At 40.5% G+C, this 26,260-nt stretch overlaps 1 protein-coding gene across 4 annotated transcripts in view; it reads right to left on the bottom strand.

Moving 5' to 3' along the window:
- Nucleotides 1-20,741: 20,741 nt before the first annotated feature.
- The window catches only part of ZCCHC8 (zinc finger CCHC-type containing 8), a 39,270-nt gene continuing 33,751 nt past the window's right edge, over nucleotides 20,742-26,260 (bottom strand). For all 4 annotated transcript variants that reach the window (XM_058281319.2, XM_004455970.5, XM_023588088.3 and 1 more), the window contains one exon: nucleotides 20,742-25,500. In XM_058281319.2, the coding sequence (XP_058137302.1) occupies nucleotides 24,719-25,500 (782 nt within the window). In that variant the 3' untranslated portion in view covers nucleotides 20,742-24,718. The remainder of the gene's footprint in view (nucleotides 25,501-26,260) is intronic.

The following is a 26,260-nucleotide window of genomic DNA, read 5'->3' as shown; positions in this document are numbered from 1 at the left end:
CTGCCAGGAATGGCACCGCACACACGGAGAGTTGACGCAGCAAGATGATGCAACGAAAAGAAACATAGATTCCCGTGCTGCTGACAACAAAAGAAGAGGACAAAAACAAGAACACGCAACAAATGGACACAGAAAACAGACAACTGGGCGGGGGGAATAAATAAAAAAATAAATCTTAAAAAAAAAAAAGATTTTCATTGGAGCTCCTGGTTGCAGCCTGCCTGCGGAACCCGGACTTGTGCATCCCCACGGCTGCGTGAGAGACTCTGATAAATCTCTTACTATCGACAGATATCCCTTGTTGATTCTGATTCCTTAGAGAACCCTGACTAACACAAATACCATTTCACACGTACCAGAATGGCCATTATTAAAAAGACAGAGAACTACAAATGTTGGAGAGGATGTGGAAAGCTAGGAACACTTGTTTACTGTTGGTGGGAATGCATAATGGTACAGCCACTGTGGAGGACTGTTTGGCAGTTCCTAAAAAAGTTGAATATACATTTACCACATGACCCTGCAATACCACTACTGGGTATATATCCAGAAGAACTGAGAGCAGTGACACAAATAGACATATGTACTCTTGTTCATAGCGACATTATTCACAATTGCCAAAAGTTGGAAACAATCCAGATATCCATCAACTGATAAATAGATAAATAAACTGTGGTGTATTCACCTGATGGAATATTATGCAGCTGTAAGAAATGGAGTCATGAAGCATATGATAATATGGATGAACCTGGAGGACAATATGTTGAGTGAAGCAAGCCAGACACAAAAGGACAAATACTGCATGATTGCATTACTATGAACTAAATATATTGTGTAACATATTGTATGATTCCATTTACATAAAATGTAAATATAAAGCACTTTATAGAGATGAAATTTGATTAGTGGTTATGTAGGGCTGGAGAAGGCATGCTAAGGTGTATGGAGTTTTTCTTTTTGGAGTAAGGAAATAATTCTAAAAATTTGTGATGATGAATGCACAACATTGTATTATACTAAAAGCCAGTGATTATACACTTTAGATAGATCACGTGGTATGTGAATATATCTCAAGAAATCTGCTAAATAAATAAATAATTGTGGAAGAACAGCCAGAAATGACAGCTATGTACAGCAGGAGAAACATAAGCAATTGAGATGTGAAGAATTTTCTTGTTTTTGTTTATTATTGTTATTATTGAAATAATAAAAACGCTTTAATAATGATTGAAGTGATGACTACACAACTATGTGATTATATAAATACCATTGATTGTACACTTAGGATGAATTGTATGCTTTATTAATATGAATCAATAAGACTGATTTGTTAAAAAAAAAAAGTACCAGGAAGTGGATTTGGCCCAACGGATAGGTTGTCCGCCTACCACATGGGAGGTCTCAGGTTCAAACTCGGGGCCTCCTGACCCATGTGATGAGCTGGCCCACACGCGGTGCTGATGTGCGCAAGGAGTGCCGTGCCACGCAGGGGTGTCCCCCACATAGGAGAGCCCCACGTGCAAGGAGTACACCCCGTAAGGAGAACTGCCCAGCACAAAAAAAAGTTCAACCTGCCCAAGAATGGTGCCACACACACGGAGAACTGACGCAGCAAGATGACACAACAAGAAGAGACACAGATTCCCGGTGCCGCTGACAAGAATACAGGCGGACACAGAAGAACACGCAGCAAGGGAATGGACACAGAGAGCAGACAACTGGGGGGGGGGGAGGGGGGCGAAGGGAAGGGGAGAGAAATAAATAAAAACTAAATCTTAAAATAAAAAAAAAGAACCTGAAAAAGAACTTTTTAGGAATAATCTTTCTATAACTTGTTCAGCTGCCTTTTTCTGTTCCTTTATTTTTAAATCTGAAATAAAGTTGTTAAAAATAAAAAAAATTAGCACATTAACCAGTTAGTTTGTTAAGGTTAACATTTGACATTCTTACCTAAGCAGTGTCTGATTTTAAATACCATTTTATTCCACTTATTTTTTTATATTATGCAATTATTTATTTTAATCTCAGATATTTCCAAAATAGATGAGTTTCCAAACAGTTTTAAAGCATGTTTTATCATTCATACTTGCTAGACTGTACAGATTTCACTTAGCGATTACATGATATGTGAGAATTCTCAGCTCCAGAACTGAAGAGACAGTATTTTGCTTGAAATACATGCAGTAGTATATTGAAAAACATAGCCACAATATGTTGCTGCTCTTGCAATTCAGAGATGAAATCTCTTTCCACATCCCTTGAATCCGATCTGATCTTGCTGACTTTCAAGAGGATGTGGTGGCTGTGGTGGGTGAATTCCAGACTCAAGACCTCAAGAGACCTTGCAGCTTTGCGTTTGCCCTCTTGGGATGACTATTTTAAAGATTTTTTATTTATTTCTTCCCACCCCCTTGTTATTTGCATTTGCTGTATCTTTTTGTTGTGTGCTGGAATAGAATCCAGAACTTCCACTGTGGGAGGGAGGCACCTAATCAGTTGAGCCATCTCAGCTCCCTGCTTTGTTGTATCTCTCATTATTTTTTCCTCCTTGTGTCTCTTGTTGTGTCATCTTGTTGCATCAGCTCACTATGCCTGCCCATTGTATCAGCTTGCTGTCTTGCTCATTTTCTTTAGGAGGCACCGGAATCCGAATCCGGGACCTCCCAGGTGGTAGCTGGGACCTCAGTTATTTGAGCCACATCTGCTTCCTGGTGTTGCAGTTTGGCATTGTTTATGAATTCCAAAAATATATATTGGATTATGTTTGTAAACTTGTCTGTTCCTCTGGGTGTGATTAAATTATGATTAGGGCTTTGATTGGTCCATGTCAGTAGGACATTGAGCCCCTGCCCCCTTGGTGGGTCGGGACTCACAGAGAAACCCTACTGCAGAGAAGGGAGGTTAGAGTTTTGAGCTGGAACTGGGAAGTAAACACGCAGGAGAAGAACACAGAGGAATAGAGACAGCTCCACAGACATGGCAGAGGCCCTGGGAAGAGAGACGAACTGTTCACCTGATAGTTTAGAACTGGCCTTATGGAGAGAGCAGAGCAGCTGAGCCTGGAAAGAAGCAAGCCCAGGAGAGAAATGACACTTATCCCAGCCTACAGTTAATATTGGAAGAAGTGGGGCCACAGAGGCTTAACGAGAAGAGCAAGCCTGAACCTTTGCAGACTTTGGTAGCCATCTTGCTCCAACATGTGGCAACAGACTTTGATGAGGGAAGTAATTTATGCTTTATGGCCTGGTAACTCTAAGCTTCTACCCCTAATAAATAACCTTTTATGAAAGCCAAGAGATTACTGGTACTTTACATCAGCACCCCTTTGATTGACTAATACACAGGGGATGCCTACTTTTTTTTTTTAATTTAAATTTTGAAATAATTTCAAACTTTCAGGAAAGTTGCAAAAATAATACAAAAAAAATTTCAGGGAATGCCAACATAACCCCCACCCAGATACCAGATTTACCAACTTCTAACATTTTGCCACATTTGTTATATTATTTATTCTACCTAACCATCCATCCATTTTCTAAACATTTGAAAATAGGTTATATACATCACCCTTCTTTTTTAAAAATATTAATTTTAACTGTGGTAAAATATAAACATGAATTTAACCATTTTAAATGGACAATCCTTTGACATTAAATACATTGGCTTTCACCACTATTTCTAGGCTATTTTCATCATCCCAAACCAAAAACTCATACTCATTTAACAGTAACTACCTATACCCTTCTCCCCCCACCCTTGGGAACTACTATTCTGTTTTCTGCCTCTGTGAATTTGCTTATTCTAAATATTTCTCTATATGAAATATTTGTCCTTTTGTGTCTGTCTTATTTCACTCAACATGATGTCTTCAATTTCATCTATGTTATAGCATGTACCAGCACTTCACTTTTTTATAGCTGAATAATATTCCATTGTATGGCTAGACCACATTTTGTTTATCCATTCATTTATTGATGATTTTCAGCCATTGATTCATGATATACTTTTTCTGCCCTTCTCTCTTTCTGGGACTCCAATGATGTGTATGTTGGTATGCTTGGTGATGTTCACAGGACCCTCAGGCTCTGCTCATTTTTTAAAAAATTTATTCCCCCCACCTTGCCACTTGTGCTCACTCTTTGCTCTCTGCATCCATTTGCTGTGTGTTTTTCTGTGTCTGCTTGTCTACTTTTGTTGCATCATCTTGATGCACCAGGTCTCCCTGGACATGGGCGCAGGCCATCAGCTCTCCATGGGTGTGGGACAGCTTGCCTTCACCAGGAGGCCCCAGGAACCAAACCCAGGGCCCCCCATATGGTAGAGGAGAGCCCAATTGCTTGAGTCACATTCGCTTCCCTCTGTTCATTTTTATTTCTTTTCCTTTCTGCACCTCACACTGGATAACCTCAATTGTGTTGTCTTCAAGCTTGCTGATCCTTTCCTCTGCCTCTTCAAATCTGCCACTGAATCTGTCTAATGAGTTTTTCAATTACTGTGGTTTGCAGCGCCAACATTTGTTTGGGTTCTTTTTGCGGTTTCCATCTATTTGTTCAGACAATATTTTCCTAATTTTCTTTATTTCTTTGTATATGGATTCCTTTAGCCTGTCGGAAATATTTAAGATAGTTAATTTAATCACACAGTGAATGGACACAGACAGCAAAAACAGCAGGGTGGGGGAGAGGGAGGGGAAGATGAAAAAATAAAGTTTATTATATGAAAAAATAAAAAGTTAAAAAAAAAGTTGATTTAAAATCTTTGACTAATAATTCCAACATATAAGCTTTCTCAGAGATTGTCTCTGGTGATTATTTCCTTCCCTTGAATGGGCCATACTTTTTGTGAATGGGTCTGTTTCCTTGTGTGTTTTATAGTTTTTTGTAATGAACAGGACATTTTTAATATTCTGTTGTTATAACCCTGGAAATCGAATTTTTCTACTCCTCTGGGATTGCTAGGTTTTTGCTGCTTGTTGACAGCTGGGGCCATCAGTTTGTGACTTTTCCAAACTATTTTTGCTCCCAAATGGGGAATGAAAGGAGAAAAGAGAGAAAATAATAGGTACTGCCTCTTTAATACTCCTTTTCTGTTTTTCCCTGAGGGGAGTCGGAATAGTGGCCATACTCAGAGCTGTGATCTGAAGTAGCTTATCAAAAGCTATGAGATTTTGGAGGACTAGGTCCTTATAGCCACTCTGGGACCAGCAAGCCGTACCAGGCGACCCATCTTTGGTCCCCACTGCTGCCTGCCAGATGGTTGGGGGATGGGGTGGTAGCCACTGTACTGGGAGGGTGAAATTTACTAGTATTTACTGCAAGTTACCAGTCCCTTCCTCCTGTTTTCCCCTGGGTGCTGTACAATGTCTTACGAGACTTCAGAGTTCTATAGTAGTTGATTCAGACAATCCTGCCAGTTCAATAATTATTTTGATGGAAAGACTGGCTCTAGGGGCTTCCTACCCCACCATCTTCCCACCATCTCACATTATGTTCCTTCTAAATTTAATACTTCTTAGGTAAATTACCTAAGAACAAGGCTATTCATTTATGTAACCATATTAAGTACATTTATCAAGGTCAAGAGATTTAACCTTGACACAAAGCTTTCAGTCTCTAATTTCTCACTTGTCCCAATAATGTCCTCTTGGGCATTTGCTCCTCTGTTATTAGATCCAGTCCAGGATTAGGTACTGCTTTTAAATCTTTGTTTCTTTAGTCTCTCTCTCTTTTAAATTATAGTAACATATGTATGACATGAAATTAGCCATCTCAACCAGTCTGAAGCACACAATGCAGAGCGATCAATCACATTCACAATGTTGTGCTACCACTACCACCATCCGTTCCCGTGGGAGCGCGGGACCCAGGCTTCCCCTCCTTAAATGAAACACAGCCTGAAGCATGTAGCCACTGGCATAACCAGGACACTCACCAGGGAAAAAGTAACCAGCCTCCCGGGAAGAAATAGTGTACAGATGGTACTGTAAGTCTAGTCCTCTCAAGGCGCCATACTCCCTTCCTGCAATAACATCACCAGACAACCCATTTGTACACTTCATGTAACTCTTGCAGAAAATGTTTTCATACCCTATGGAATGTTTTTGTTCTGAGACCCCTTATATTGCCCCATCTTTTCTCGCTTCTTTGTGGAATGCTACTTTCATTCTCCGGCCAACCACCATGACAGACTCTCTCCTGTACGTAAGTACCCATAAAGCTCACGTCTGACCCAGAGTCCGTGTGCATTTATTGGTCTTGTTGCTAGCCCAACTTTCTAATTTATTTTTTAAAGATTTTTAAAAAAAATTTGTTTCTCTCCCTTTCCCCCTCACCCCACCATTGTCTGCTCCCTGTGTCCATTTGCTGTGTGTTCTTCTTTTTTTCTTTAAAGATTTATTTATTTTTATTTATTTCTCTCCCCTTCCCCTCCCCCCCCAAGTTGTCTGCTCTCTGTGTCCATTTGCTGTGTGTTCTTCTGTGACTGCTTCTATCCTTATCAGTGGCACCAGGAATTTGTGTTTCTCTTTATGGCATCATCTTGTGTCAGGTCTCCATGTGTGCGGCGCCATTCCTGGGCAGGCTGCACTTTCTTTCACACTGGGCGGCTCTCCTTACAGGGCACACTCCTTGCACGTGGGGCTCCCCTACATGGGGGACACCCCTGTGTGGCAGGGCACTCCTTGTGTGCATCAGCACTGTGCATGAGCCAGCTCCACATGGGTCAAGGAGGCCCACGGTTTGAACCTTGGACCTCCCATGTGGTAGGCAGACGCCCTATCCATTGGGCCAAGTCTACTTCCCTGCTGTGTGTTCTTCTGTGTCTGCTTGTGTTCTTGTCAGCGGCACTGGGAATCTGTGTCTCTTTTTTGTTGCATCATCTTGCTGCATCAGTTCTCTACATGTGCAGCACCACTCCTGGGCATACTATGCTTTTTTTGTGCCAGGTGGCTCTCCTTGCACGGCGCACTCCTTGCGCATGGGGTTCCCCTACATTCAGCACACCCCTGCATGGCACGGCACTCCTTACGCACATTAGCACTGCGCCAGCTCACCACACGGGCCAGGATTCAAACCCAGGGCCTCCCATATGGTAGGTGGACACTCTATCAGTTGAGCCAAATCCACTTCCCACAGTTGGCCCAACTTGTGCCCTTCAGGAGTTGGGTTAGAACAGTTACCAAAACTTTTCCATCATCCCAAACAGAAACCCAGCCCCCGTTAAGAAATAACTCCCCATTCTCCTGCCCTCCACCTTACCCCTGGTAACCTGTACTGAACTTTCTGTTTTTATGAATTTTCATGTTCCAGTTATTTCATTTAAATGGAACAATACAATATCTGTCCTTTTGTATCTGGTTATTTCACTTAACATGATGTCTTCAAGGTTCACCCCTGTTGTAGCATGTATCAGACCTTCATTCCTTTTTACAACTGAATAAAATTCCTTTGTATGTACATACCACATTTTGTTTATCCATTCATCTGTTGATGGACATTTGGGTTGTTGCCATCTTTTGACTGTTTTAAATAATGTTGCCTGAATATTGTTGAACTCAAAATATCTTTTTGAGTCCCTGCTTTCAATTATTTTAGATATATACCTACAAGTGTGATCGCCAAGTCATGTGGTAGTTTTATGTTTAAATTTTTGAGGATCTGCCAAACTAATTTCCGCAGTGGCTGCACATTCTACATTCCCATCAGCAATGCACAATGGTTCCCATTTCCCCACATCCTCACTAGCACTTGTTATTTTCTGTTTTGATAACAACTATTTTAGTATGAGGTGGTATAGAAACCACCACTTACCAACTCCCTCGAAACCATCACTTATGAACCCACTTTTCTGAGTAGCCCCTCCCTTACTGGTTTATAGAAGTTTCCAGAAATTTTAACTTCCCTTTCATTCAAATGCCTACCTCTTCATATTTATTCATAGGAGGCTTGCTGCCTTGTGATGTAAATTCCTATTTCATCTCCCCCTTGCCATATCTGCTAAAGCCAGCCCTGATCAGTTCTAATCACCAAGCATGCTAGGCCTCCATTTTAAGACCAAGCATAACTTACAACTGGGCGTGCTCTGGGTAACCCTGCCCTTCCCAAACTGGACTGGCCCATGTCATCTCACCCATCCTTAGCCACTCCTTAAGCCTACTTCCCCAGATGGTATAAAACCCCAGCACCCATTTTGTTCAGGGAGATGGATCTGAGGCTTGCCTCCAGTCTCCTTTCTGGTCGACTACACAATAAACTCTTTCTTTTCTGGAACCTGCGCACATTGGGCAAATGAACCCACTTGGGTGATATCAGTATCTCATTGTGGTTTTGATTTTCATTTTCATCATGGATAATGATGTTAAGTATCTTTTCATGTGCTTATTGGCCATTTGTATATCTTCTTTGGAGAAATATCAATTCAAGTCCTTTGCCTATTTTTTAATTGGATTGTTTGTCTTTTGGTTGTTGCTTGTAGGACTCCTTTATATATTCTGGATAGTAAACCCTTAATTGATTTATGATTTTGAAATACTTTCCCCCATTCTGTAGGTCTTGGAATGCTTTAGCTGCCAGTAAGTAAGCTACACATACAATCTTTTTTTTTTTAAAGATTTTTTTTTTTAAATTTCTCTCCCCTTCCTTCCCCTCCCCCTCCCAGTTGTCTGCTCTCTGTGTCCATTTGCTGTGTGCTCTTCTGTGACCGCTTCTACCCCTATCAGCAGCACTGGAAATCTGTGTTTCTTTTTGTTGCATTATCTTGCTGTGTCAGCTCTCTGTGTGTGCGGCGCCATTCCTGGGCAGGCTGCACTTTCCTTTGCGCTGGGCAGCTCTCTTTGCGGGGCTCACTCCTGGCGCGTGGGGCTCCCCTACGCGGGGGACACCCCTGTGTGGCACAGCACTCCTTGCGCGCATCAGCACTGCACATGGGCCAGCTCTACATGGGTCAAGGAGGCGCGGGGTTTGAACTGTGGACCTCCCATGTGGTAGGCGGATGCCCTATCCATTGGGCCAAGTCTGCTTCCCCATACAATCTTTTATGTATCATTAAACATTATCTAATTACCAGCCAATTTTCAATTATACATGTTAATGAAAACTAGGGTTAGTAGTAAAATGCACAGAAGGTAGATATTTAAGGTAAAATCAGTCAAAGTTAAAGAGTGAAGGGAAACGGACTTGGCCCAGTGGTGAGGGCGTCCGTCTACCATATGGGAGGTCCGCGGTTCAAACCCCGGGCCTCCTTGACCCGTGTGGAGCTGGCCATGCGCAGTGCTGATGCGGGCAAGGAGTGCCCTGCCACGCAAGGGTGTCCCCCGCGTGGGGGAGCCCCACGCGCAAGGAGTGCGCCCGTGAGGAAAGCCGCCCAGCCTGAAAAGAAAGTGCAGCCTGCCCAGGAATGGCGCCGCCCACACTTCCCGAGCCGCTGATAACAACAGAAGCGGACAAAGAAACAAGACGCAGCAAATAGACACCAAGAACAGACAACCTGGGGGGGGGGGTAATTAAATAAATAAATAAATCTTTAAAAAAAAAAAAAAAAAAAAAAGAGTGAAGCTATCAACTAAATTAGATAATTAGTACATGAAATTTAGCAATAAAATGTCTAGGTATCCTTTGGCAGATGTGATCACCATATACTAGGGATGGAATATAAACTTGCCCTTACAGTTAATAATGAGATAAGCTTCCTCAGCAACTGAGAAAAATTGAAGGAAAGTTTAAAAAAAATGGTTCAAGGATTTAAGTTCTCAGATTACTATAATTGTTAATACTTGACAAATTGATCGATAAACTTAGTGCAATCACTATCAAAAGCCAGTGGGCTTTTTTTGGAGAAACTGGCAAGCTGATCCTAAAATTGATATGGAAATGCAAGGTACCCAGAATAGACAAAAGAATCTTAAAAAGAAAAACAAAGATGGAAGACTCACATGTCTCAATTTAAAAAGTTACTACAAGGAGTGGATGTGACTCAAGCAGTTGAGCACCTGCCCCCCACATGGGAGGTCCCAGGTTCAGTTCCCAGTGCCTCCTAAAAAAAACAAAACCAAAACAAACAACAAGTAAATGGAAAAGCCAACTTAAGGGAGCCGATGTGGCTCAGTGGTTGAGTGCTGGCCTACCACCACGATGTCCCAGGTTCAATCCCCAGTTCCAGTACCTCAAAAAAAAAAAAGGTACTACAAACCTACAGTAAACAAGATAATTTAGTACTAGCTTAAGAATAGATATACTGGGGGAAGAGATGTGACTGAAGCAGTTGGGTGTCTACCTCCCACATGGGAGGTACTGGGTTCGGTTCCCAGTGCCTCCTAAAGAAGACAAACAGAGAGACAATGAGCAGACAGATGAGGAAGCCATCCTGGGGGGGGGGGGGGGGGGGAGAGAACAGATATATTGATCAAAGGAATAGAATTGAGAGTGACGAAATAAACCATTACATTCATGGTCTGTTAATATTCAACAATAGTGCTAAGACAATTCAACGGGTAAAAAATAGTCTCTTCAATAAAATTTGCTGGGACAACTGGATAACCACACACAAAAGAATGAAATTGGACTCCTACCACCCACCCTATACAAAAATTAATTCAAAATGGATCATAGACTGAAATGCAAGCACTAAAACTATTAAACTCTTGATAGAGAACATAGGCATAAGTCTCTATTATCCACAGTGAGATGCAATTTCACACCCACTACAGACAACAGCAAGTGTTGGCTAGGATTTGGAGAACAAGAACCTGTCTTGGTTTGCCACAGGCTGCCAAGGCAAAGTACCTGAAATGGGTTGGCTTTTATAACGGGAATTTTATTTAGGAGAAAAATCTCCTAAATCAAAATGTCCAAATCAAGGCATCAGAGCAGATGCTTTCTCACCAAAAGTTGTCTGCTGGCAGATCCTGTCGTCCTATGCCATGGAGAGCAAGATGGTGGATCTGCTGGTTTCTCTCCACTTTCTTCTTTTTTTAACTGTACATCTGCAGTTTATTAACATGGATGAGTACTGCACCAATACATTAACTTGACCCACAGGAGGCTGAGGATGTCCCAACAATGCAGGCAGCTTAAAATGGAGTGTTTCCAGGTGCTCAGCAGCTTTCTTGTTCAGCAAGGGGCACCCACTTCCAGGTTCCTTCGCGGGATCCGGGACTGTGAAGGGCACCAAGGCGGTCCATCTGCCCTTCTGTCTGAACACACTGCCAGTTGACACGGTTCTTTGTGATTCTTTGACTTCTGTCCATTTGTCGGGTGCTGTCTGTAACGCTAACGGCGACTTCCTCGGTAGACATCCGCTGAGCAGCTCTTTTACCCTCGGTGGTCCGAAGGCCGTTCTGTTTCCGCGTCCAGGGGCCTGCGCTGAGGCTCTGAGGACTGGGGCCCTGGGTCCCACAGTTCAGCTTCTTCTCAGGGTTGGCCGTTCCGCCTGGGGCTGAAGATCGGGAAACGCCTCTGGAGAAGAGTCCATCTTCCAGCACCTTCATTAAAACATAACACAGAGACGGGAGCCGAGCGCATGCTATTAGAAAAATAGATTTGCCACAAATCTTCCACTTGAAAAAAAAACACCATAGTATCGCCGTGCAGGCCCACCTCGGGACTGCGGTCTGAGTCGGCATAGGTGAGCCAGGTGGACTTGGTCTCCTGGGCCCAGCTCACGTAGCAGCGGGCCTCCACGGCATGTGCCTGACTCCCGCCGCAGCCCACTCTCAGCTCTGCGGGCACCCATGGGCAGCTCACTCAAGATTCAGTTGGCAGGGAAGCAGATGTGGCTCAAGCGATTGGGCTCCTGTCTACCATAGAGGGGGGTCCTGGGTTGGGTTCCGGGGCCTCCCGGTGAAGGTGAGCTGGCCCTCGCTGCGAGCTGACGGCAATAAGATGAGGCAATGAAAAAGAGACACAGAGGAAAGACAACGAGAGACACAACAAACCAGGGAGCTGAGAGGTGGCTCAAGCCACTGAGTGCCTCTCTCCCACGTTGGAGGTCCCAGGATCAGTTCCCGGTGCCTTCTAAAGAGAAGACAAGTAGACACAGAAGAACATGCAGTGAATGGACACACAGAGCAGACAGGGCAGGCGGTAAGGGGGAGAATAAATAAAATAAAATAAATCTTAAAAAACAACCACCACAACATTCGATCGGCGGGGCAGCGCACCTGCCTGCCCACCTCTACTTCCTTCTTAAACTGATCAGTCATCTCTCCCTGGGCCTTGGCTCCTTGAGCCCCTCAGGGCTTCTCTTCTTGAGCTCAATAAACCTGGAATCCTTTCTCTCACATGGCTGGATCAAATACGGCAGCTTCCTTTTTCTCTGTGTCTCGGTTTATATCAGACCCAACAAGAGGGTGGAGACCCAAGCTAACTCACACCTCACTGACATAGTCCAATCAAAAGACCCCATGCCCACAGGAACGGATAAGTTCAAAAACATAATCTTTTTATCTTTGGGATTCATAAAAGAAAGTCAAATGGTCACAGAACTCTCATTCATTGCTGGTGGGATTCTTTTTTTTTTTTTAAAGCTTTATATATAATAAAATTAGTTATTCTATTTTTAAGTGTACAATTCAGTGCATTAATCACATTCACAATGTTTTGCGGCGACTGCTACCAGCCTTTACCAAAACTTTTTCATTACCCCAAACAAACTCTGTACCCATTAGCAATAACTATCCCCTCTCTACGGGTTCTGAGAACCTGTAATCTATTTTCCAGCTCACGAATTTGCATATTCTAGACAGTTCGTATAAATCAAATTATACAATATCTCCTTTTGTGTCTGGCTTATGTCACTGAACGTGAGTCTTCAGCATTCTTCCCACTGTCTCACGTATTATAACCTCATTCTTTTTCACAGCTGAATTTATCCCCATGTGGGTACATACCATATTTTGTTGAGTCATTCCCCATTTATCTCTTGACAGACAATTAATTGGGTTGCTTCCACATTTTGATTTTTGAGAATAATGCTGCTATGAACACTGAAGTACAAGTATCTGTTCGAGTCTGTTTTCAGTTCTTCTGGATATAGAACTAGATGTGCAGTGGCCTGGTGGTATGATAGTTCTCTGTTTACTTTTCTGAAAACCGCCAAACTGTTTTCCACAGTGGCGTCATCATTCTAAATTCCCACTAGCAATTCATGAGGTTTCTTATTTCTCCACATCTTTTCCAACACTTGTTATTTTTATTACAAATAATTGCCATCCTAGTGGGTGTGTAGTCGTATCTCCTTGTGGTTTTGATTTGCATTTCCCTGATGACTAATGATGTTGAGCATGTTTTCATGTGTGTATTGGTCATTTGTAAATCTTTGTTGGAGAAATGTCAATTGAAGTCCTTTGCCCATGTTTTACTTGGGTTTTGTCTTTTTGCTGATGAGTTGTAGGAGTTCTTTATATATTCCGCCCTGAGCTACACTCTCTCCCTTATCACTTTCTTGATAATATTCTTTGATGCACAGAAGTTTTGAGTTTGAGAAAGAATAATTTATCTATTTTTCCTTTTGCTGCTCGTGCTTTTGGTGTCATATCTAAAAATCCATTGTCTAATACAAGGTCCTATGTTTTTTCCTAAGAGCTTTATGGTTTTAGCCCTTCTTCTTTAGGTCTTTAATCCATTTTGAGTTGATTTTGGTAGGTGGTTTTTGGATATTCAGTTGTCCCAATTGTCCCAGTATTCTTTGTTGAAAAACTATTCTTTCCCTATTGAGTGAAGTTGGCACCCTTTTTGAAAATCAATTGGCCATTGTGGGTTTATATCGGAACTCTCAATTTTATTCTATGCTCTATTTGTCTGTCCTTATGCCAGTACCACACTGCTTTATCATAGCTTTGTAGTAAGTTTTGAAATTGATTATTTGCGTCCTCCAACTTTGTTCTTTTTCAAGATGTTTTTGGCTATTTGGGACCTTTTGCCATTTCATAAAAATTCATAGATTAGCATTTCCATTTCTTCAAAGAAGGCTGTGGGAATTTTGGTAGGGATTGCATTGAATCTGTAAATGGCTTTGAGTATAATTGACATCTTAATAATAAGTCTTCCAATCCATGTCTTTCCATTTCTTAGGTTTTCTTTGTTTTGGCAATGTTTTATAGTTTTCAGTGTATAAGCCTTTTACATTCTTGGTTAAATTTATTCTTTGGTATTTTATTCTTTCTGATGCTATTGTAGAAGGAATTATTTTCTTTTTAAATTGTTCATTGCTGGTATATAGTAATACAGCTAATTTTTGTTTGTTAATCTAGTACCCTGCAATTTTGCTAAATTTTCTGGTGATATTTTTAAATGGTACAGTTGCTTTGAAAAACAGTTTGGCACTTCCTCAAAATGTAAACAGAATTAACATATGATCTAGCAATTCTACTCCTAGGCATAGCCCTGAAAATGAAACATGTCCACATAGAAACTTTACACAAATGTTTATGGCAGCATTATAATAGCCAAAATGTAAAAAAAAAAAAGAAAGTCAAAATGTGAAAACAACCATATACCCAGCAACTGATAAAGTAGAATGAGGACTATGCATACAATGAAATATTATTCGACAGTTCATACTTCAACATGAATGAACCTTGAAAATATTAAGCTTAGTTTAGTGAAAGAAGCCAGTCACAAAAGACCATATATTATTTCATTCTATTATATCACATCTCCAGAATAGGCAACATTTATAGGGGTTGCCTAGTACTGGGTGGTGATGGAAAATTATGGCTAAGGGTGTGGGATTTGGGTGGGGAATGATAAAGTGTCCTAAAACTGTTTGTGGTAATGGTTGCACAATTCTATCAACATACTCAAAGCCATTGAATCATATACTTTAAGTGGTGAATTGCATGGTATGTGAATTATATCTGAATAAAGCCATTGTATATTAAAAAAAATGCAACACAACCCATTCCCACTGTAACTGACAAATATTCAATGGATCATTTATGTCTTCTGCCTGCTTCTATTTATGCATTCCTTCAAAAAAAAAAAAAGAATTTGGTTGCAATTTCTTTTTTTTTTAAAGATCTATCTCTTCCCTCCTACCCCCTTCATTGTTTGCACTCTCTATCTGCTCTGTGTCTGTTCAATGCGCTCTCTGTGTCAGTTAATCTTCTTTTTAGAAAGCACTGAGAACTGAACCCAGGACCTCCCATGTGGGAGGGAGGGGTCCAATCACTTGGGCCACCTCTGCTCCCTGTGTCTCTTGTGTTTCTTCATTTTGTCATCTCGTTGAGTCATCTCATTGTGTGTGTCAGCTTGCTCTCTTGCTCATCTTCTTTAGGAGGCACCAGGAATCAAACCCTGGTCCCTCCCATGTCTTAGGCAGGCACCCAACTGCTTGAGCCACATCTGTTTCCCACAGTTTCTTCTTTTATTTAAAAAAATTTTTTTTGATACTTAGATTATGCAAATATGACATAAAAAATATAGGGGATTCCCACATGTCCTGCTCCCCACACCTCCTATATTTTCCCACATTGACAACATCCTTCATTAGTGAGATATAGTCATTGCAACTGATGAACACATTTTGGAGCATTGCCACTAAGCATGGATTAAAGTTTACATTGTAGTTTACACTTTCTTCCACCCAGTTCTGTAGGTTATGGCAAGATTTGTGATGGCCTGTATCTGTTGTTGCAATGTCATTCAGGACAATTCCCAAGTCTCCAAAATAACCCTGTATTACACCTGCTTTTCTCTCTCCCTGCTCTCAGAATCTCCAGGGGCCACTACCTCCACATCAATGATATAATTTCTTTATTGTTAGAATCATAATAAGTCTATAGTAGAATACCAGTAAGTCTACTTTAGTCCATAGTTCATCCCCCAATCCTGAGGATTCTGGGATGGTAGTGTCCACTCCACCTCTATTTGAGAAGGGGCTGCGATCCCATGGAGCTGATGGATGGGACTCTCTTGCTTGCAGTTGTAGACTCTCTCAGTCCCTTGGCATGGTAGTTGTCCATCGTGACCTCCGTTTTAGTTGTCCTCGGTGAGACCAATGAACTGGAGAGTAGGTGTTGCAACTCCGTTGAGATTCAAGGCCCAGCCGGCACATGGAGAATCCAAAGATTTAAGTCTCTTGGATGTATATCTACCAACTCTAGTACTGATTATAGGTTCAGATAGAGGGACAGAAGAGCCATGTGTAGGGAAACTACAACTGAGTCCAACTCTGTCACTCTGGGGAGCAAAAATTCCAAAGTAGGGCCCACTGGCAAGGCAAAAAACTCCTGAGCTGTCTGCCCTGCCCATAGTGTCTGGATGTCTTCAGAGCCCTCAGGAGCCCAGCTATTTGAGGCAATGTTTACTTTGGTAGTCAATGAGATCCTGCTGAGATGTGCCTAAGTGTTACCTCTGGAATGACCTCCCAGCTCACTTTGAAGTCTCTTAGCCATAGAAACTCATTTGTCTTTACCTTTTCCCCCTTTTGGTCAAAGTCTTTTTCTAGTTGCATTGCTAGTTGGTGCTTGGTGGTAGCAATTTCTTCTTATGAGCACCATAAGGGCTCCCTTTGCCTTTACAGCCCAAACAAACCTGGGAGTGAATCATCCACACAGTGCGTTGTAAAGATGTTGGTAATTTTGCTGTGGATATCAGAATAGCAAGCTGAGAAAATTGCTGCAGTGTATCAAAAATGAAATGCAGTTTATTGTGAAGGCAGCTTAAATGAGGACAAATTGCAGAAACTCAAGTTAGAAGGGCCTCCAGAAATCACAGAGCCCAGACCCTTACCCTGCGCAGGAAGCCACTTCTGCCCAAGATGTCAGCCAGTCTCGAGAAACGTAGAAGCAAGGAGACTATTCCAACTTTCAGATCTATTCACTTATTGACAAAATTTTATTGAGCATTTACTAATATGCTGCTTTAAGTGCTTGGGATGTGTTGATGGGCAAAATAGGTGTAGCAATTTGATATAATTGATGAATTCCAAAAAGAAATACTGGATTATGCTTGTAATCTGATCTGTACCTGGGCATGATTGAGTTATGATTAGGGTGTTGAGTCCCCACCCTTTGGTGTGTGGGGACTTACAGATAATAAGGCATGGCGAAGAACAGAGTTGAGGGTTTCTGATGTTGGAGTTGATGCTGAAGACTTAAGCTGGAGCCCCGGGAAGACAGCACGCAGGGGAAAGAGAAGCCAGCCCCAGGAAGAAAGGAACCTTGAACCCAGAAAAAAGCAAGCCCCAGGAATGTAGGAACCCAGGAAGCCTAAACCCTTGCAGACATCTGCAGCCATCTTGCTCCAAATAGACTTTGGTGAGGGAGGTAACTTATGCTTTATGGCCTGGTATCTATAAGTTCCTACCCCAAATAAATACCCTTTATTAAAACCAACCAATTTCTGGTATTTTGCATCAGCACCCCTTTGGCTGACTAATAACAGTAGGTATCTCTGCCCTCGAGAAACTTAAATTCTGGTGAGGAAAGGCACACAATAACCAATAAGCAAAATAATGCCATAGTATGTTAAAGGGTGAAAAGTGCTCTGGCAGAGAGCGAATAGGTTAAGGGAGACTAGGAGTGATTGGGGTGTGTGGGGTAGTATGTATGGGGCGTTTGAGTGAGGTCATTTGAATGATGAAATGCCAGCACAGACAAAGGAAGTGAGCGATTCAGCCACCTGCATGTCAAGGGAAAGGGGGGAAAGTCTCGCAGAGGGAACAGCCAGAGCCAAAGCCCTAAGGCTGGCCTGAGAGGCTTCTCTTCTGATTGCTCTAAAGCAAGGATCTTAACTGGAGATCTATAGGCCTTTTGGGTAGAATTCAAAGGAAGTGAATATTTCCTCTGATTATGAATTAGGCAACATACCATGGAAGTATTAGAATAGCCAACACTTGATCATCAATAGAAATCAGATATTTTCATGCCACATTGTAACTATAGTTGGTATCTCAAAATACAGTTTATGCTCATCATTACTTCAAAATAAGGTCATTCTTAGAACTGCTGTGTGATCTGTTAGTGCTTTAATAAATGTGTATATATGCTGTCATATACAAAAAATTTTAAGAACATTTTGATAACTATTTTGATATAACTGGTTTCTTTTGTAATCCTATGTATGTTATTCTAGGCATTTAAAACGTTTTGTTTTGGGGACCAGATGTGGCTCAGGCAGTTGAGTGTTGCTTCCCACATGGGAGGGCCCGGGTTCAATTCCCAGTGCCTCCTGGAGACAAAAAAACAAACAAGCAAGCAAATGAAATAACCAACTCAGGGGGTTTGTTCACATTCCAGTATATAAGAACGTTAAAAATCCCTGCTCTAACATGTAAGCAAGTGGGATATTTTAGCTTTCCTAAACTGAAGTTTGGGATTTGGTATTCCTCCTTATGTTCACATATAATATAAAAAAATTTAAACTAAACTGGACCAATACAGCTAACAAGATTGTAATTTGCTTACAGAGTCAAAAGCATTTGCAGGTATGTAGTAGGAACAGAAAGAAACTTGTTAGAAGCCCGTGAGAAATTTGCCCTGGGTCTAATCCCACAACCTGTCCTAAATTTCATTTGTCATTCTCATTTATGACTAATGAACTAGCTTCCTTGGCTTGAAAATGGTAAGCCTTCACTCTCATATGATGTCATTCCCGCAGGGAAGCAATCACAGGGTCAGGAATAAGCAGAACTGAAGAGAGGTGACTCCCCTTGCATTTTCAGTTGTTTCATATATTACAGAAATTCCAAAAGTAGCCAGATTGTTGATAGTGAATTTCATTAAAAGATGTGTTTCTGGTATCTAGAATTTCTGATATACATAGTTTCCCACTACCAACCAGAAAGAGATATAATAAAAGGATTAGGAACTTTTTTTTTTAAAGCATAATCTGTTCCTTCTTTTGGTTAGGTTATAGAATATTTTTAGTATTCTACAATGGTCATTCTTTCTAATTGTTCTTTTCATTTAATCCATATGTAAAAAATAATCCAACAAGGAAAGAAAATAACATTATCTTTCCAGTTTAGTCAGAAAGAAGACCTGAATTATAGGACATGTTGGAGCATAGGGAACCACATCTGGACAGTAATTAGTAAAATCACCAAAGTGAAAATAAACTTGAGAGTTGTAAGGAGGGACAGTCTTACGAATCACATTAATACTGGGGAGCAAGTAATTTTCAATATCAATTTCAGTCAAGAAACCACAGTATTGGATATTGGATGGTGAACTGTCAAAACAATCTTTTGGAAAATTGAACATCGTACCAAAGTTGGAAATTCCTAAAGGAAAAATTTAAAAGATTTGACTCATAGGCAGGTTAGTATAGGAAACGGAAGACGGCTGATCAGAATAAAGCCGGGTAACAGCTGGGATCCTGCTAGTCTGTACATAGCCAAGGGATCCCACCCGGAAACCCCATGAGGGAAGGCAGCTGATTGAGAACAAGCCATAACCTTTACAGTGAAAAAGCCAGCCAAGACCCTGGTCATGAGGTCCCATTTGAAACTCCCGGGCTCAAAAGCAGTCCCTTATAATGATGTGGGCTATGGGTGGAGGGCTCTTTGTCTCTTCAGAGATAACTAAGTTGTTTGACTTGTGGGTGTGGAACGGTGGGGGGCTGCAGTCCTGCCCTTGGGGACTAGCAGCAGCTCCAGTCCCAGGAAATGTTTAACAATGCGGGGGGGCTATAAACTTTAAGTATTTAGGGGAAATGCAAAAACCAAATATGCTAAAGGCTTATCTAGAATGTCTGGAGTCCATGCTAAAAGCTTACCTAAGATGTGGAAGATATATGCTAATTGAAGCCTATTGAGAACTGAAACGAAGGGACCATTTGGCCTTTCCTCTCTGTATAAAAGACGTTTGAAAATCTTGTTCGGGGCTCGGGATTCAAACTGAAAGCTCCCGAGTCCGGCCCAATAAACCATTTTTCCTTCTCAAAATCATTCCTGAGTCCTGGCCTCTCTATACTCAAATAATTGAACTTCTCTTAAATTCCACAACAATAACTCCAAACACAAAGGCCTCCCCATCGATGCCTTGAAAGTGACGGGTAAACCAAGTGGGACAGCAGATAGCTAGGATCCTCCTTAATATGGGGAGAGGGGAGGAGAAAAGGCCTTAAAAAGAACTACCCTGGGGTCCTATGTGCACATCTCAGCCCGCAACACGCCCACACCCGTGTCTCAGATATGTACTTTTCCTTTTTCTTGTATCTTTATAAACTCTTTACTCTCTTGTCTACATGAAAAAAAAAATGGACTCATAAGACTGAAACTTCTGTCCTACAAAAGATACCATAGGGAAGAGGATGAGGCTCAACTATTGGGCTTCCGCCTACCACATGGGAAGTCCCTGTTCAGTTCCCAGTGCCTCCTGGAGAAGGTGGGCAGGTGTGGCAAGCTGACGCAACAAGAAGATACAACAAAACAGACACAAAGAGGAAAGACAATGAGAGACACAACAAATCAGGTAGCTGAGGTGGCTCAGGTAATCGAGTGCCTCTCTTCCACACGGGGGCTCCCAGGTTCGGTTTCTGGTGCCTCCTAAAGAGAAGACGAGCAGACACAGAGCACACAGCAAATGGACACAGAGAGCAGACAGTGACTGCAAACAAGGGTGGGCAGATAAATAAATAAAATAAATCTTTTAAAAAAGATATGATAAGTAAGTTTAAAAATACTGGACAAACTGAAAAGATAATTCTGCAGTATACGCAACAAGACATTTTTAGCACTAAGTAACCCAATAGAGCAATTAGCAAAGGATACAAAAAAGACAATTCATAGAAGAAAACAAATTTCCAGTAATCATTAATTGATTTATCATCTAAGAATGCATCCAATGCACATATTTCCACAAGTATTTCAAAGGTTTTCTTTAAAAATTGTTCACTACAGCATTAACAACAAAATACCATAAACAATATTGAATAAAATAAGGTATACTAATACAAAGCCATTAATAAGAATTAGATTTCAAATACTGACATGGAAAGTACAGTATAATCTCACTTTTGTTAAAACAGACACATATATATAAAATATTAAAGAAAAAAACTTAGTTACATATATATATGCTCAGGAATAAGGTACACCAAACTATGAACAATGATTTTCTCTGAAACTTGTGATAATAAAGGACTTTCACTTTATATTATTATGTTTTGTTTGAATTTTATACAACAAACATGTAATTACATTTATAATCAGAAATAAAATCAAGATTTCCAGTTTGGAAAAAAAAGGCTTTGGGTTTAGAAAAATGCCAGATGGGAAAATAACTATACTGAATGAAGAAAAATGCTGTGTGTTTCCTCTATGGGTTACTTTCCTTCAAATTTATGGCTTTATTATTCTTTCTGCTTACAATTTAGAAAGTAAATATTTTAAAACAAAGAAGTATGAAGTATATTTTTCTCTTTTAAGTGGCTTTTTGAAAAAGTGTAATTTAATTGCAAATGAAAATGTACTTACTAGTTGGATCTAATGCGTAGACACTTAACATTGGCTGTGAAAATTAGAGGCATTCTTTCCTAAATCATAAAACTCACAATTTCAACATCTAATTGTGGATGAAAAAGTCATTCTCTACAGCTTTATGAATGGGGAAGGAGATGTTCAGCTTAATTTAATCTTCCAGCTTCATTTCAGTCTTTTCCCTCTTTAAGGAGAGAAAAATTTTTTAGATACATTTTTTTCTTAGACAATTGTCACTTTTCCCTCCTCCATTCTAATATAAACATTCTAGCTATATTGCTGGTGATTTATAAAATATGCCTTTGCTTAGAGTCTTCTAATTTCCTTAGAATATAGAAATGACTCTGTAATCAAGAACTATATATAAACAACTTTTCTTTAAAAAAATTAACTTAATCCTAGACATTTTGAGGTAAATACCATTAAATCAAACGAGTAAATTGAAGAGAATTTTCCTAAATCCAGAAATAAAACTATGTTGTATGAAGACACACTGGGTCCATGGGAACAGAACTGAGTCATATTTTACAAGCAACTTGTGTACTCAGAAGTGTTGCAGCACCCTGTCAGTCATGCCGACTAAGGCTCATCTTTGAAGCACAAGAGAGGACAAAATTATTCTAGCAGAGCACTTGAAGAATAAAATCAACTAGGACAAAGCCTCTTGATGGTAGAAGGTAGATCTATTTTTGACCACTTAAGGAACACACTCTTTTTAAAAAAAAGAAAAAAATAGGTCATTTGTTTTTTTTTTTGTAAAGGGAGGACCCTCTTTCCGTTTACCTGCTCAAGGTGACAAAGCCCCACCCTTGTGACAATTCACATTCCTTTTAACCCAAGGCAAAGATTAGAAACAGGTATCCACCCCTGCTCCCAGTCGGTCTTGAAGTACAAGTGTTTGGTTATGATCTCACCTATTCACACCTGGAGACATGTCACAATTCAGACAAGTCCAAACAATAACTTGTTCCTCCACCCAACATTCTCTCCATAATACTCAAAAATACTGTGAGCAGAATACATTTTAAAATAGGACACCTCTTCCAAGGCAACTACTTCCCACTTAGCTGGGCTTTCTTTTATAAACTGTCTTCTCTCCTCAATTTATTATGAATTCAGCTTTGAAAGTTATCTTCCTAAATACCACTCAGGTCAGGCCACCCTCTCCTTAGAGATATTTAACAGTTCCTCTTTCCCTGGTAAAACCCATATTCCATAATTAAACAATCAAGAGGTCTTATATCAATGAATAAACAACCCTTATTTTAAGTCTTTTGTCTACTATATTTGAGTATTCCTGCTTGTTTGATTTTAATGCTCATTTTGTCCATGGAAATACTCCTGCCTATCCTTTCAGGCTGAGCTCAGTGGTTCTCTTTCTAGACATTTTCAAATCCCCTCCAAATGAATACTTGACATGCAATGAAATGAAAACTGCTAGGTTGGTGAATTTGAAGCCACTTCCTCGCTAGGTGATTCTCCCACCACTCCAAAACGGCCCAAATACCTATTGCCCTGTTCACATGGCCACCTACCGACTCTCCTTACAATTAAGAGGGAACAATCTGTTTCTCACATACTTGTGTATTAAGTTCCTTGAATGGGGGATTCTATCATTTACTTCTTAGAGTGCCCCCAAAGCACTATGAACAGTGCTTTACACAAGTGTGCCTTCACAAATAATTGAACAAATGAAGGAAAAGGAGCCAATGTTTTAAGAAACCAGTGCTTTTAACAATACAGCTGTTGGGGGTCAGAAAGACCTGGATTTAGGCTCAGGGTTACCAGCTGTGTGTCTTAGGCATTTCCTCTAAATAAATGAACAATATCCATCGAATATGGTGATTGGAAAATGTGATTATGCACAAAAATACTTGTCATTTAAATGGCTTCTACGATTTTGGATATTGTCAAGTTTTTAGCTAAAGATCTGACATCTCTTGATAACTGTTGTTAAGTCCTTTGAACCTCTCTATGCCTGTTTCCTTCTGTTTCCTCCATAAGGTGGTGATGTTTACCTGAGAGAAGTGTTGCATAGGGTTACTTTCATTATGTAAACTCAGGAAAAAAACAAGTACTTAATATTCTATTTCTATCACAGTCTGTGGGGGCCTTAAAAATAAATATTCCCCTTTCGGATTCTTTTCCTTCCCTATTTGTTTATAGATCACTAAGTCTGCTTACTCAAATTTTCCAAATAAAAACTAAATCCATAATTGTTATATTTTGCTCCCTCTGCTGGCCTAGGAGCAGGTAACACTACCCAAGAATAATTCAATATCATCTAAATGTTTTCATGGATTTGACTAAGTATAAAGGTGTAATGATAATCCCCATAAAGATGGAAACCATAGTTGCTGTTCTATTTTATATATCTGACAATGAAAAGCAATTTATTGATGTCTACTTTTTAACTATTATTTTAGAGTTCAAATCTAGAAAATAAGATTGTACAAAGGCTAACAGCCTCCATTCATTTTTCTCCCAAATGATTACTTGAAAAATTGTTTTTATATCTGAGGCTGAAATCCACTGAAAAAAAACCAAACTTGCATGTTCTTATATTTCTGTTGCTACTGCACTGATTTTTGCAACCACACAATTTACCTCTAAACTTTAAGGTTTAATACACTAATTTAACCATGAATCATTCTTTCTATTCAAAGTCTTAGATTATGAGTATGAAAACTAATTTATTAAACCTCTGTACACAAAGATGAACATACCTCTATAGCAAGCTTATATGAAGAATGATGTTACAAAAAAGTAAAAGTGTTATTAAAATTGATGCATGTAAATCACTTACAAAAATATCCCAAATGGGATAAAGCTGCGCATCCCTGATTTTTCTCATTTGGTTGTCAGAGTTGAAATATGAATTTAAAATGGTTACAATTTTTTCTTTAAAAAAGTGATATATTAAACTTATATACAGGATAATTAGCAAAATGTAGAAAGGGAAAACAATGTACAAAAGACAGATAAAAACCATCACTCTGACAGAAACTCACAATCCAAAAATAGTTTAAACCTTAACAAACTATCTCTAAACCAGTTCATTCTTACATTCCCGCCCCCCCAAGTTTGTGTCATTGAGAATAAAATATAGTAAACCCGTGTACTCGGTTTTTCCATTTTTTAAAAAATAGGCTTGACTTTAGACCACAATTAAGCCTTGGATAGATTTTTAAACATGGGAGGAACAAAGAGGAAAACAACCTTATCTGTCCACTTACTACTAATTAACAGAACAAGAAGTTATTGATAATTAAATAGTTCTTGGTGCTCTGTCAAGCAGTTATTCAGAGGCCTTTTTGTTTTTTTGCTGATTTCGGGGTGAGTTCTTTAACAAGTTTCTTATCCTGAGATACATTCCAGTAGATTCTGCCATATTCTCAAATTCAAATGGAGTTATTCCTGTTGCAAACTTGCTCATGTCAGGTATAGGACTATGAATTTTGGTGGCTGTTGAAGGACTGCTGCTCATCTGAAGGAGCCCCTGGCTGCCTCCATTACTAATGTCACAGTTTGATACCATGTCATTATCAGGAGAAGCACCTTTACAGGCTCCCTCGGCAGACTCTTTCTTTTCATTCTGACAAAGCAATGTGCCCTCAGAATCTGGACTTGTTGAGGAATGTTCAACCTCAGGCGTCTTTGTACAAGTGTCTGGTACCTCAGATTCGACTGGCACCTGTTTTTCAGATGTTTTTCCTTCTGGAACGGGAAGGTCTAGTTCATTTGGACAAGGTGAAGAGGCCACAGAATTTCCGGTTAAAGGTGTGTCCACAGGAATATCAGAATCACTGTTTATACTCTCCGCCTGCTCCAGAGCTGCCCATATCCGCCTCTGCTGTTCTTCAAGTTCTTCCAGAGTCAGTGCATCTTCATCCATAGCTGCAGATGTGGCCCTGGTGTGGGGCGAGTCACTGGGAGTCAAGGGCGGTGTACCCTTGGGCAGAGGGGGCGTGAAGGTGGGGGGAGGAGTTCCTTGTGGCAGTGGGGGCGGAGTGCCAGGAGGCAATGGTGGCTGGAACTGAAAAGCTTCACTGCTCTGGGAACTGTGTACTAACTCCACATCTAAAACAAGAATGTTAACAGGGATTTTAGTGGTTGTGATAATATTTGGCTTTATTAACATTTATTATTTGAGCGAAATTATTTGAGCTTGAATACGACTACTGAAGCCATAAATAAGGGGCTTAAATAGGGGAAAACTCAATGCCTCTCACATATTAGGACTATCACCTAATATCCTCAATCCACCTGAACAGAACACCTGCAGGGAGAGCTGACAGGGTCTCGTGCACTAGCAACTTCCACCTAACCTTTGGGGAAAACCCGTTTCCATGCTGTGTGCATTGGTTTAAACTGAGAAAACAGGAACAGCAGCATGGAGATACTGAGGGATTTCTAGGTAGGCTGCTGTCCCTACGAGTTGACTGCATGGAAGAATCCAGTAGTGAATGTGGCTGGAAATGCAGGTTCGGTAGATTACCAAGGGGGCAGAAAGACGCGCAGCCAAAGAGACCAGGCCGGAATGCACACATCCTGGGTTATTTCCCAATTCTTTATCTCTGGTCCAGACTGTTCACCTGAACTGTGGGTTCTGACACAGTTGTGTACTGGGCACTGCCACTCATATGTCCCAGAGACACAACAGATCCAAATGTCCAAAATAAAATATCTTTTCCTAAAATCGGGATTCTTATCCTACTTGTGATTATGATGAATGGCATCACCAGTGCTATGTGGCTGAAGCCTCCAAAGCCGAAATGGGCTAGTCACCTATAAGATCCCTTTCCCTCCTGCCCCACACCATGACCTTACTTAAGGAACA

Source organism: Dasypus novemcinctus, chromosome 19 (assembly GCF_030445035.2).
Source record: "Dasypus novemcinctus isolate mDasNov1 chromosome 19, mDasNov1.1.hap2, whole genome shotgun sequence".
NCBI classification, from domain to species: domain Eukaryota; kingdom Metazoa; phylum Chordata; class Mammalia; order Cingulata; family Dasypodidae; genus Dasypus; species Dasypus novemcinctus.
Note: the sequence above shows the minus strand (reverse complement) of the source record. Positions and strands in the feature narration are given on the sequence as shown.